The sequence below is a fragment of the Populus euphratica genome, unplaced genomic scaffold, assembly GCF_000495115.2.
Source record: "Populus euphratica unplaced genomic scaffold, PopEup_1.0 scaffold895.1, whole genome shotgun sequence".
In the NCBI taxonomy this organism is placed as follows: Eukaryota; Viridiplantae; Streptophyta; class Magnoliopsida; order Malpighiales; family Salicaceae; genus Populus; species Populus euphratica.
This window is the reverse complement of record NW_011500495.1, coordinates 1-12,012: the sequence shown is the minus strand read 5'-3', so window position 1 is coordinate 12,012 and position 12,012 is coordinate 1. Positions and strand designations below refer to the sequence as shown.

Below are 12,012 nucleotides of genomic sequence, written 5' to 3'. Positions count from 1 at the left end.
AGAATGTTATTTGTTGAAAAAGATATAGTACTGCAGCTTTTGTTGAAGTAAACTCAATCCAGAAGGTCAAGGAAGGCAGCCACCAGTTGTCACCGCCCAGCCACCAATCGACCAGCCACCAGTCGCCAGCCACCGGCAGCCGGCCGCTTTCACACCGTCGGCCAAAAACCGCCGTCACACTTGAAGGATTTCTTTTCTTGTTTTGATTTCGTGTATAAATAGATAGCTAAGCTTATGCAATTATGTGTGGAGAGATTGAGAGAAACACTAGAGAGAAAGAGAGAAAGAAAGAGGGGTTGTTGTAAGCTTTTGTTTATGTTATTGTAAGCTTTGTTCTTGAAATAAAAGAGTGTGTTTTATCCCCTCCGAGTGTTTCAAAGCCACCACAAGTGGTTTCTCCCACCAACATAAACTACCCTGCATCTAACTTTATCTATAGCTCAGATTAAGGTTTAGTGAAATAGGACCCACGGAGCTGACAACATGGTTTAAGATTTGGCAAAAACTCAAGAACTCATGAGAGACTGAAAGAAGCTGCAAGAGATATTGAGCTGAGAGGGATACCATCATAATCTGTGAGTAAATGAGTGACTAAATCGAACCCCAAACCATCAAAAATCTTAAAAAACAAATCAGTAGCTGCCTAAACTTTTCATTTGCGAAAACTACATTTTTCAGGATAAAAATCTCATGTTTATATCAGATAATGCACTTTATATTCCATCATCTGGAGAATGTTGAAAGGCATGATGAAGACCAGTACATGAGGTCTCTGTTGAAGTAAACTCAATCTAGAAGGTCAAGGAAGGCAACCACCAGCTGTCACCGCCCAACCGTCCAGTCGCCGGCCGCTTTCACACCGCCAGCCACAACCGCCTTCACATTTGAAAGTTGAAAATTTTCTTGTTTTGAATTCGTGTATAAATAGGCAGTTAAACTTATGCAATTATGTGTGGAGAGATTGAGAGAAACACTAGAGAGAAAGAGAGAAAGAAAGAGGGGTTGTTATTGTAAGCTTTTCATTATTGTAAGCTTGTTGTTCTTGAAATAAAAGAGTGTGTTTTATCCCCTCCGAGTGTTTCAAAGTCACCACAAGTGGTTTCTCCCACCAACACTTGTTTGCTTTTATAGATTTTTGTGGTTTTTAGGGTTTCTAATAAGTCAAATCTATTTAACATTTCTAGATATGCTGTTTTTTCTTTTCTTTTTGTGTTAGATTATATCTGTTTTTTGGTGACTTAAGTATATATAGAGTGACTGTTTTATTCTATATTTCATCTTGAGCATTTGACTTCTTTCGTGATGCATAGAGGTAAATGTCGAGCGCTTTTTAGTGTTAGTTGCTTTCTGTTGATATTTTTATTTTTCAACTGTTTCGTCTGTTTCCATGGATCTTTTTTAATGCTTGTTTTAGAAAACTTTCTAAATGTGTCTTTGATTTTTTTAGTTTTGTGATTCATAACACTCTAGAGAGTCATTGATACATATTTTGAGCAAATGTGATATTTTTATTAGATAACTGGTTAGGAACTGAGTTCGATATTCTTGTTGTTGTGCACTATCTATCAATTGTATTGTGGTATGAAGAATGTCTTTGAAGGGGTTCATTTGTTATTGTGTTCTATCAGTTGTAAACTATTACATTTGCTCAAATCTAATTTATAATATATTATTTAGTGTTCTAAGTTAACAGGATTTGGAAACAATGTGAATTTGGAGTATTATCTTTGCTAGTAGTTTATATGCATTTTCTTTTCATTTCAATTTTGTGGCACCATCAAGCATAGGATAAATTGGTTAGCAATGTTATGTTAAAATATTGAGGATATGAACTAATATCTATGTGATTGATTTTAAAGATAGACCCTGCCAAGTACAAGAGCACCTCATCTGGTTTTGGAGTTCTGCTCAGGGAGCAAGGAGTGAGAGGCTTCTTCAGGGGTTGGGTGCCCACCCTTCTTGGTTACAGTGCTCAGGGGGCCTGCAAATTTGGTTTCTATGAGTTTTTCAAGAAGTACTACTCTGATCTTGCCGGGCCTGAGTTTGCAGCCAAGTACAAGACCTTGATTTACCTTGCTGGTTCTGCTTCTGCTGAGGTGATTGCTGACATTGCTCTTTGCCCCTTTGAGGCAGTGAAGGTTCGTGTTCAAACTCAGCCTGGGTTTGCTAGAGGTTTATCAGATGGACTTCCTAAGTTTGTCAAAGCTGAAGGCGCACTTGGGTATGCTTTATAATGGCAAGATTTTTTTTTTTTATTGTTGATTTTTTTTTTCTGTAAAGCTGTATGTCGAACTAACTTGTCATTTATTTCAGGCTGTACAAAGGTCTTGTTCCCCTCTGGGGTCGTCAGATTCCATGTAAGTTTAACATCTGCTTTACTTTTTTATAGTTATTTTAAGCTCTATTGGGCAAAGAAAGTCAGATTTTATAATTGTGTGCTTTTTACTGATCAGTACAATTGATTTTTTCAATTTTTTATGCTATTTTAATTTTTTTTGAACTGATACTATGACCATCTTATTTTTATAAATGTTGGAGTTTACAACATTATTTATGACAATAGTTTCTTTTGGCTTGTGAAGGACATTGCATTTTAGGTCATGGCTATATGTTTGATATGAGCTCTTCTTGTTAAGTAATTTTATTGTTTTTATTAGATGGGATGTTTTGATTAAACAACAAAAATATGTTGGTTTTCTATTTGTTTTAGTTAATTTTAATGTTCCATTTTTTTTTTATATCATCTCATATCCATCTTAATAGATAAAAAATTACTTGTGTCCTTATTTGTATTTTGTATTTCAATGGCATTTCTAACATGGGATTAACAAAATATTTAAGTTTTGTTTTTAAAGATAGCCTCACGTAAATAATAACTGTAACCAAACATTCACAGTGCTTTTTAATACAGCTTTCATTTCAGTGCTTGTGTGTACATTAGTAACAACGGCTTAATTTGTAAGCACAAGGCCTAGCAGAGCCAAGCTGCTTGTCAGAAGAACTTGTATAATGATCTGAAAGTGTGCATCATGTATTAAGCGTTTAGATTTTGGTAGAACTATGATTTTATTTGTTGAGGTATTTGTCTTTTCATGCTACCATTTAAGTTCATGGTTCATGGTTTTCCATCTCGCAAACCATGTGTGGTTTCATCTTGTGGTTTATGTGCAACACTAGCACTGAACCTTTTCTGTATTCGAGTGTTAGTTTTTTATAAGTTGCTATCTGTGTGACAATCTGACTTATTACTGGTCATATTAGTTGTTCTGGTTGTTGACAATGTTAACTGTTTTCATTGCAGATACAATGATGAAGTTTGCATCGTTTGAGACCATTGTAGAGATGATCTACAAGTATTCCATCCCCAAACCAAAGGACCAGTGCAGCAAATCTCTGCAACTTAGTGTTAGTTTTGCTGGTGGTTATGTTGCTGGCGTGTTCTGTGCTATTGTGTCTCATCCAGCCGATAATCTCGTATCATTCCTGAACAATTCTAAAGGGGCAACTGTTGGTGATGTGAGTACCTTCTTAAAGTGTATTCCCTGGAAAAAAATATTTTCTGGTCTCCTTTTTAACAGGGTAACTGTGATGCTGTTTGGTTCTGCAGGGTGTGAAGAAGCTAGGTTTGTGGGGTCTGTTCACTCGTGGGTTGCCTCTCCGAATTGTCATGATTGGAACTCTTACTGGAGCTCAGTGGGGCATCTATGATGCATTCAAAGTTTTTGTGGGATTGTAAGTATTTCCTATGATTATGAAGCTTTGTTGTGCCTTGATATGCGGTTTCATTGCTGCTAAAAGGATTCGATGTGTTTTTTTCAGGCCTACTACTGGTGGCCCTGCCCCCGCGGCTGCTGAACTTGCAAAGGTTTAAAGTTTCTATCAATTGACAGGTTGGTTTGTATCGATCTGATGGAACCTGGGAGAACATATAGGAAATAATAAAAATAGAAATGGAGCTGCTTTAGTGATTCCGAAGCTAACAGAGATTATTCTTTCACATTCAAAGACTTAGTCAATTTTTGTCATCTCGGCATCGGGGGATGGTTTTGTTCTCATCCTTCACAGATAATGAAAACTTTTGCTAGCTAGATCATATATGGAATTTCAGTTCGATGTTAGGATCACATCATCCCGCATCAGGGCAACCAAAATAACGGGCAGATAGGGAGGGGGGTGTATTTTGTCCTGTCCAAATTTCTGTCATCATCATCATTATTAATTATTTTGTTAATTTTATTATTACAATTGATTCGACGATTTTGTTGCCGGTTTTCCTTCAATGTTTAGTTGATGCCATACAAACATCGGTGACTAGCGAATTCCTCGCGGTTTTATATTGTTTTGTTGTCTACAGGGAGTCACACCTGTTGTGTATTTGATTTATGCAGCTTTGAGGGAAATATGGAGAAATTGCAGCAAAACAAAGCCATACAAAATTGGCTCTTATGCTTGTTCATTAAGTAATGCTGCGTCTTCTAGCGCGAACCCTACCACATTGGCCTTCGCCCCTGTTCTGTAATTAGTAATGGCTGGGTTCTCGAAGAACTGGGCAAACCGTGCAGAACCAGTGGCCATATAAGCTTATGACTGTCACAATGGGTTATTTTTTAAAAAATAAAAATTAAAATAAAAACTGGCAAGCAAACAGGGGAGGATTGTAAAAAATATATATAACAACCAAGCTGTAATTTTATAGAAAATTTAAGGTTTGGTTGTATCTTATTATGCTGTATCTTATTATGCTAAAAAATAAGGAAAAAATAATGCAAATTTAAGGTTAAATTAAAATATTATTAGATCAATGTGTATAAAAATTAAATTTAAGGATATAATTAAATTTTAATATGTTATTTTAATTTAATCATGGGCTAAATCAAATTTTAATTATGTTTAAGAATTAATTTGGATCCAATTAAAGGATTTAATTAAGTGCTAGGACTTAATTACACTTTAAATGGGTCAAATTAATTTTATTTAATTGGTGAAAAATTAAGTTTGGAAGCTTAATTGAGAAAATTAGAATTTTAAGTGACCAAATCTAATTTTTACTAAGTTAATTGATTGAAGTCAGAGATCAAATTGTAAAAAAATTGAAGTTTTGGGGTTAATTAGAGATTAAATTAATAAAATTAGTAGTTAAGAACCAATCTGCAAAAGACGCTAAATTATAAGAGCTTAAATGACAAAACATTCGAGGGTAAAATTAAAGAATTTGAAAGTTTAATAATTAATGAGGGGTGAAATTGTATCAATTCGAGACCAAAGACTACATTGCAAAAGGCATATAAACTTGGGGTTCCAATTGAAGTTTTGGCAGGGGTCTAAATTGCACTAAATCAAAGATTTATGGTTAATTATGTGTACAATTGAAAGGATGCGAAAGTAGGACTCAATTGAAGTTAGATAAAACTCATTTATTTACCCCAAACAACGTCGTTTTTACTTTATATATATATAAAGAGACCATAAGACTCCTAGTCACTGTCCATTGTTTTTCCTGTGAATGTTGCTTGGGTAACACTGTCCATTGTTTTTCCTGTGAATGTTGTTCGGGTAGCAGTTTTGTAGGTGCATTTAATGCCTCGTATGTCCCCCAAAATTGACAACAAATGCACCAAAATGGTCACCTAAAATCCCTCTATCCCCGAGTATGATTCATTCAGGCCTATAAACATCAAAATTGCTCCAGTAATTAGCCTAACATAACCAACTCGGGCAGTCTTGGACTGTCAGATTTGGTAGTTCAAGGTACACAATTTGAACCAACGGTTTGAATTTTTCTAGTCAAATCAAGGGCTTAAAAATTTCCTCAGCAAAGACAAGATTATCCCCTTCCACCCCTATAAATAGGATGTTTGGAGGAGAAAGAAAATTAGGTGTAAAGTTGACAAAAAATCAGTCTTTCTCCCCTATTTTCATCTTCTTTTGCTTTCTTCTTCTCAGCCGCACCTTTCACCACCACCACCATCCATCTTACTATAATATACATCACCATCAGACACTCAACAACCTCACGTGGTAGCTGCACCACCTCTCTCTCTCTCTCTCTCTATTCTCTATGAAGCTCTTTTCCCTCTCTACCACTACGACCCCAACTGTAGCAGAAACCACCCTTTCCAGCAGCTTCCACCCTTGCCAGTAGTAGTAGAGGCAACGATTCTCTCCTCATCTACTCCAACCATAAGCAACCCTAACACCAACCGCGATAGTAGCAACACCTACAATGTGAGTAGCAGCAACTTCGACGGCTCAACTCTTCACTATTGCCACCGCTTGCTCCACGTAATCCTCCTCGGTCAGACTACCCTCACATAAGGTAACTTTCCTCTTCCTCTTCCTCTTCTTCATGTTGTTCATTGCGTGAACAGTAGGCCTGCATTATAATTCATGCCATACTGTTCACATGAACAGTGAGCGTGAATTATAATTCATGCCTATTGCTCATACAGTGGATGTTGGGTCAGGTAGAGTTTGGCCTAGTCTAAATTTCTAGGCCATGCCCAGCTCGACCCCAAAAAAATAAATAAATATGTGTTGGGCTGAAATCGGCCCAGCCTTTTCTATAGTTGAGCCTGGCCTAGTTAGCTAGGTCAGTGATGTAACTGACACGACCGATAGTTTCACCCATATTTACCTAATGTTTTATCCATTTTTTATATGTAAAATGCCTTGATATTCTTTGTTTTATGTTTTGAAGGCACTTTTGGATGAAAAATGCAAAAAGGAGTAAATTGGAGATAATTGGCAGATTTGACGTTCAGTCGATGTTTTGTGCAGAGCGTGAGTTCTAAAGATTGAAATAAAGTGATCCCAGTGGATATAAAAAGCTACCATCCATACCTTTCTGGAAATGTAATGCAAGAAAAATACAAAGAGGAAGATCATGGAAATCACATCCTTCAAAGTCAAATCTCGTATTCTGCCACTGTTGACCTTTGTCCATTCAAAATTCCATATCTGGAGCTATAGAAATCCAATTGATGCAAACTCAATTTTGTTGGATTCATGACTCAAAGGTCTAGAAACGCTCCAATTTTCAGCCAAAAACGATGTCAGATGAGGGCGATATGATTTTTCAAAGATGACAACTGAATTCTGCCAGCAATCAGGTTTCGTGAAGAAATGAGTCCAAATTATGTTTCGAAGCTTCTAAACTATCATCCAAGTTATAATTTCAGCAATTTAGCCCCTCTAGTAAATCAATCTAGAAGGTCAAGAAAAGTAGCCACCAACCTCAATCCACCAACCTCAAATCACCAACCACAAACCAGCTGCAAGTTGGAATGCTGCCATTGTCAAAGAAGGAGGCTACAATGGTGGGTTGTTTGTGGTGACTACTAATGTCAAAGTTTGGCAAGTTTGGCAGCCACCATTGTTGATAAAGAAGCAAGAGGAGCTGCCATTGAAGCCTATATATAGACATCAAGAGAGCCAAGAAAGAGGAGGAGGGAGTGCAATAGAATCAAAGAAAGGTGGTAGCAACTAGAAGTGAAGAAACACAAACTCTCCTCTCTACATACTAGAAATAATGCTTTCTTTTATCTTTAGGAGTAGTTGTTCAATAGATATGCAAGGCTAAGCTCTTTTCTTGGTTGCAAGGACGCAGAAACTTTCAGATTTCAAGAACTGTGAGATTTATTCTTCATTTATTTTCAGTTTGTATTATGAATGAGTATGATTGTTTTCCTATGCATGTTTTCTATGATTGTTGTTGATAATTGCTAGAGCGGACTCTAAGTTATTATTGTGAACAATCTATTGCTAAGTTTGGTATCAAAACCGGAGTTAGGGTATATAAACTTGTGAAGCAACTAAGCTTGATAATTGTGGCGGAACTACGTTATTTCTACTAATTTTGCATAATATTGGATTGTATATTTACACTGTAAAACACAAATATGGTATTAAAATACTTGATTTTCTATGAAATATCTCAAAAAAAATATTTTAATGCACACGACCAAATCCTAAAAAACTTTTCCAAGCATATTTTCACTATTTTTTTTTTTGCATCTTTCTCATGTTCTAAAAATAAAAAAAATGGATGTCATAACCAATTTACATCAATCTTTTAGTCGTGTCAATAACCAATTTATGATAATCCATTAGGGTTTGACCAAAATATCAAAAATGTTTTTTGTCCAACTTTTTTAAGATCTATATGTAGACTTTGATGTTTTTGGGTGTAAAATTACACGATAAAGTACACATCAACTATTAAAGATATAAGGTGTAAATATATATGATGCTAAAATTTAGACCTTAAAATGGTTAGAATTTAACCCAATAAGGTAAAGAGTTTTTCTATGAAGAGAGATCTACCTTGAACCTTAGAAAAGACCAACAAGTAGAAACCTGATTAAAAAAAAATGATCAAATAATAATGCAGCTTATCCTAGGTAGGGTGCATTGAGGGTGATGCGTCTCTTCCTTGCACAACTAGTCTCTTACCTAGACTCTCGTAGACCATAGGTTCCTAGTGACCATAATACTAGATGATGACTCCTAAATATTAATCATAATTTTATGATTAAATTCAAAATCCTTTCCAATACACAACACCTCACATAGAAGAAACGACAAGAGCCTCTACCATCATGACACGACCCTGTGATAGTGACCATGAGGGAAAGTGATCCTATTTCCAATAGACATGAGTTTCCAGGGCTTGAAGGTGGAAAGTGACTCCATCGTTCTTCTAGACATGAAGAAAATATAATAAAAGTTTTTTTAAAAATACATATCAACCATTAAATTAATGGGATCTACAAGTAGGCATAGTTTAAGATCATGATCTAATAGCATTTGTATTTTTAGAGTTCTTTCTTATAATGTTTTCTAAATGTTTAATATTATTGTCAACAAAATCAACCCCTCCAAACAAGAAGATCTCTATGTTTATGGTTTGATATTCTTTTATTATATTATGAATAAGTATGGTTGTTTTCCTATGCATATTTTCTATGATTGTTGTTGATAATTGCTAGAGCGGAACTCTAAGTTATTATTGTGAACAATTTATTGCTAAGTTTGGTATCAAAACCGGAGTTGTGATGTATGAACTTGTGAAGCAACTAAGCTTGATAATTGTGGCGGAACTACATTATTAAACTTAGGGAGAACACTCAAATATCTAGTTCTTAGGGCTGTCATTGAACTAAATCATTAATGTGGACATTGTGATTGTTTGTTGGTTAGGGTTAGTTATACGGCGGATCCGTTAATTAACCAACATTAAGAAAAGATAAAAATTCAGAATATAAATTGTAGTTTTGTTTCAAGGATCGGTTCTAATTTCCATTGGTGGATGTGTGCTTGCAACCAAGAAAAGAGCTTAGCCTTGCATATCTATTGAACAACTACTCCTAAAGATAAAAGAAAGAATTATTTCCCGTATGTAGAGAGGAGAGTTTGTGTTTCTTCACTTCTAGTTGCTACCACCTTTCTTTGATTCTATTGCACTCCCTCCTCTTCTTTCTTGGCTCTCTTGGTGTCTATATATAGGCTTCAATGGTAGCTCCTCTTGCTTCTTTATCAACAATGGTGGCTGCCTAACTTGCCAAACTTTGACATTAGTAGTCACCACAAACAACCCACCATTGTAGCCTCCTTCTTTGACAATGGCAGCATTCCAACTTGCAGCTGGTTTGTGGTTGGTGATTTGAGGTTGGTGGATTGAGGTTGGTGGCTACTTTTCTTGACCTTCTAGATTGATTTACTAGAGGGGCTAAATTGCTGAAATTACAACTTGGATGATAGTTTAGAAGCTTCGAAACATAATTTGGACTCATTTCTTCACGAAACCTGATTGCTGGCAGAATTCAGTTGTCATCTTTGAAAAATCATATCGCCCTCATCTGACATCGTTTTTGGCTGAAAATTGGAGCGTTTCTAGACCTTTGAGTCATGAATCCAACAAAATTGAGTTTGCATCAATTGGACTTCTATAGCTCCAGATATGGAATTTTGAATGGACAAAGGTCAACAGTGGCAGAATACGAGATTTGACTTTGAAGGATGTGATTTCCATGATCTTCCTCTTTGTATTTTTCTTGCATTACATTTCCAGAAAGGTATGGATGTTAGCTTTTTAGAGCCACTGGAATCACTTCATTTTGATCTCTAGAACTCACACTCTGCACAAAACATCGACTGAACGTCAAATCTGCCAATTATCTCCAATTTACTCCTTTTTGCATTTTTCATCCAAAAGTGCCTTCAAAACATAAAACAAAGAATATCAAGGCATTTTACATATAAAACATGGACAAAACATTAGGTAAAAGTGGGTGAAACTATCGAATAATATGGTTACATCAAATAATACAAAGATTCATAAATGAAGGCTCAAATCCAATCTAAGCTTTTTACGGCTTTCCTTAGTTGACCAATTTATGCGACTCATGGAAAGATCAATTATAGTAATGAAAAATTGTAGTTGGTCAATCAATTGTTCAGTAGTAGCAGCAGAGATTATGATTTATCGTGCAGAAGATGTTAGAAATTCCTGTTCCACAGCATGATCAAGAAAAGACAACAACTTATCATAATAACCATTAACATTTAACAAACCTATGGGTTTATGGTGAATGTGCAATTGGGCCCAAGAGAAAATATGAAAGATCTCTTCCAATGTGCCTAGACCACCTGGTAAAGCAATGAAGGCATCAGCGGGAAAATACTTTTTTAATTTTTCAAGATTAGTGTTCATTTTCAAATGAGAATTGGAAGAGAGATTCAAAGAATTGCACAAATATATACACAAATATCAGTTATTATAGGAAACTGAAAGAACCGACTTAAGTCATGGAGTACCGTTGTCCGCCATTTGACTGGGTGAGAGAAACTAGCAAAAATCACTCAAAAAGAAACACAAAAACAATGTGAGAAAAACAAAATAAACAACCTTTATCTACAAGATCATTCAAACCAGTTGATTCATTTTCACTAGGAAAATTATCAAAGTAAGCTTTCAAACGATGTCCATTTTCCTTAAAATCATTGTCATTCATTGAATTCTCAATATCACAGACCCCATAAGGATTGCTCCATCTTGATCTTAGCTCTCTAAGGAATGCATAGAGTTGAGAATTATAAAACAAAACTTTTTGACCAGTATCAACTTTTTGACAATTTTCACAAGTTTTCCAGAATGCATGTGTGTCCTTGAACATGGTGGGCCAATAAAATCCATTTTGAAAGATTTTTATAGCTGTCTTTTTTGACAAGAAATAAGTTCCACATGCTTCAGAATGACAAAGTTTAATGACACTACTTACCTCATTGTCAGGAATGAATCTTTGAAATATTTGATCAGGACAATATTTGAATAAGTTAGGGTCATCCCAATAAAAGTTTTGCATGTTGCTCAAAAATTTTCTCTTGTCTTCGGTACTCTAGTGAGCTAGCAAAAATCCTGAAGTAAGAAAATTGATATTTTTAGCAAACCAAGGCATTGAACTAAGAGAAAGTAGAGATTCATCAGGAAATGAATAATTGATTGGTGTGATGTCGGGTGTCGAATCTGTTGTCACTTTTGAAAAAAGATCCGCATCAACATTTTCGGTGCCTTTTTCATCATCGATGTCTTCCTGATTGGTCATGGCATGAGGAAATGGAAGTGCTGGCAGGGAATCAGTCTTTTCCTTGCAATATTCAGATTCAACCCCTTCCTTACCCTTAGAGATTGACTCATATCTTTCTCACAAGGTTCAAGAGTGGGTTTTTTAATAACCTTACCACTACGAAGAGTGATGATTGATTTGACTTGATCCATGTGTTGACTTCCAGAACTACTTGCATTTACATTATATTGCCCCTTGGGATTTTACTATGGTTGAGATGGAAACTTACCTTTCTTTTGAAAATTGAGAGCAGATGTGAATTTTGCAAGAGTATCTTTAAAATCTGTTATGCTTTGAGCAAGTTGAGTGTTGATTGTCTCTTGCTTTTCAATGAATGCATACAAAGTTTCCTCAAAATTTCTTGTAGGAAGTGGAGCATAAGGAGGTT

The 12,012-nt window shown here is 35.6% G+C and overlaps 1 protein-coding gene and 1 long non-coding RNA gene across 3 annotated transcripts in view; one reads left to right on the top strand and one right to left on the bottom strand.

Annotated features, from left to right (window-relative positions):
• The window catches only part of LOC105115009 (mitochondrial phosphate carrier protein 3, mitochondrial-like), an 8,983-nt gene extending 4,728 nt beyond the window's left edge, over window positions 1–4,255 (top strand). For both annotated transcript variants that reach the window (XM_011011769.1, XM_011011768.1), the window contains 5 exons: window positions 1,860–2,221; window positions 2,314–2,357; window positions 3,302–3,516; window positions 3,608–3,732; window positions 3,820–4,255. In XM_011011769.1, coding sequence (XP_011010071.1) covers window positions 1,860–2,221; window positions 2,314–2,357; window positions 3,302–3,516; window positions 3,608–3,732; window positions 3,820–3,871 — 798 coding nt within the window. In that variant the 3' untranslated portion in view covers window positions 3,872–4,255. The remainder of the gene's footprint in view (window positions 1–1,859; window positions 2,222–2,313; window positions 2,358–3,301; window positions 3,517–3,607; window positions 3,733–3,819) is intronic.
• Window positions 4,256–4,440: 185 nt separating this feature from the next.
• On the bottom strand, window positions 4,441–8,880 carry LOC105115008 (uncharacterized). Its single transcript, XR_840250.1, has 2 exons — window positions 8,608–8,880; window positions 4,441–4,580 (listed from the first exon to the last, which is right to left on the bottom strand). It is a non-coding gene; the product is annotated as an uncharacterized LOC105115008 (long non-coding RNA).
• Between the last annotated feature and the right edge of the window lie 3,132 nt (window positions 8,881–12,012).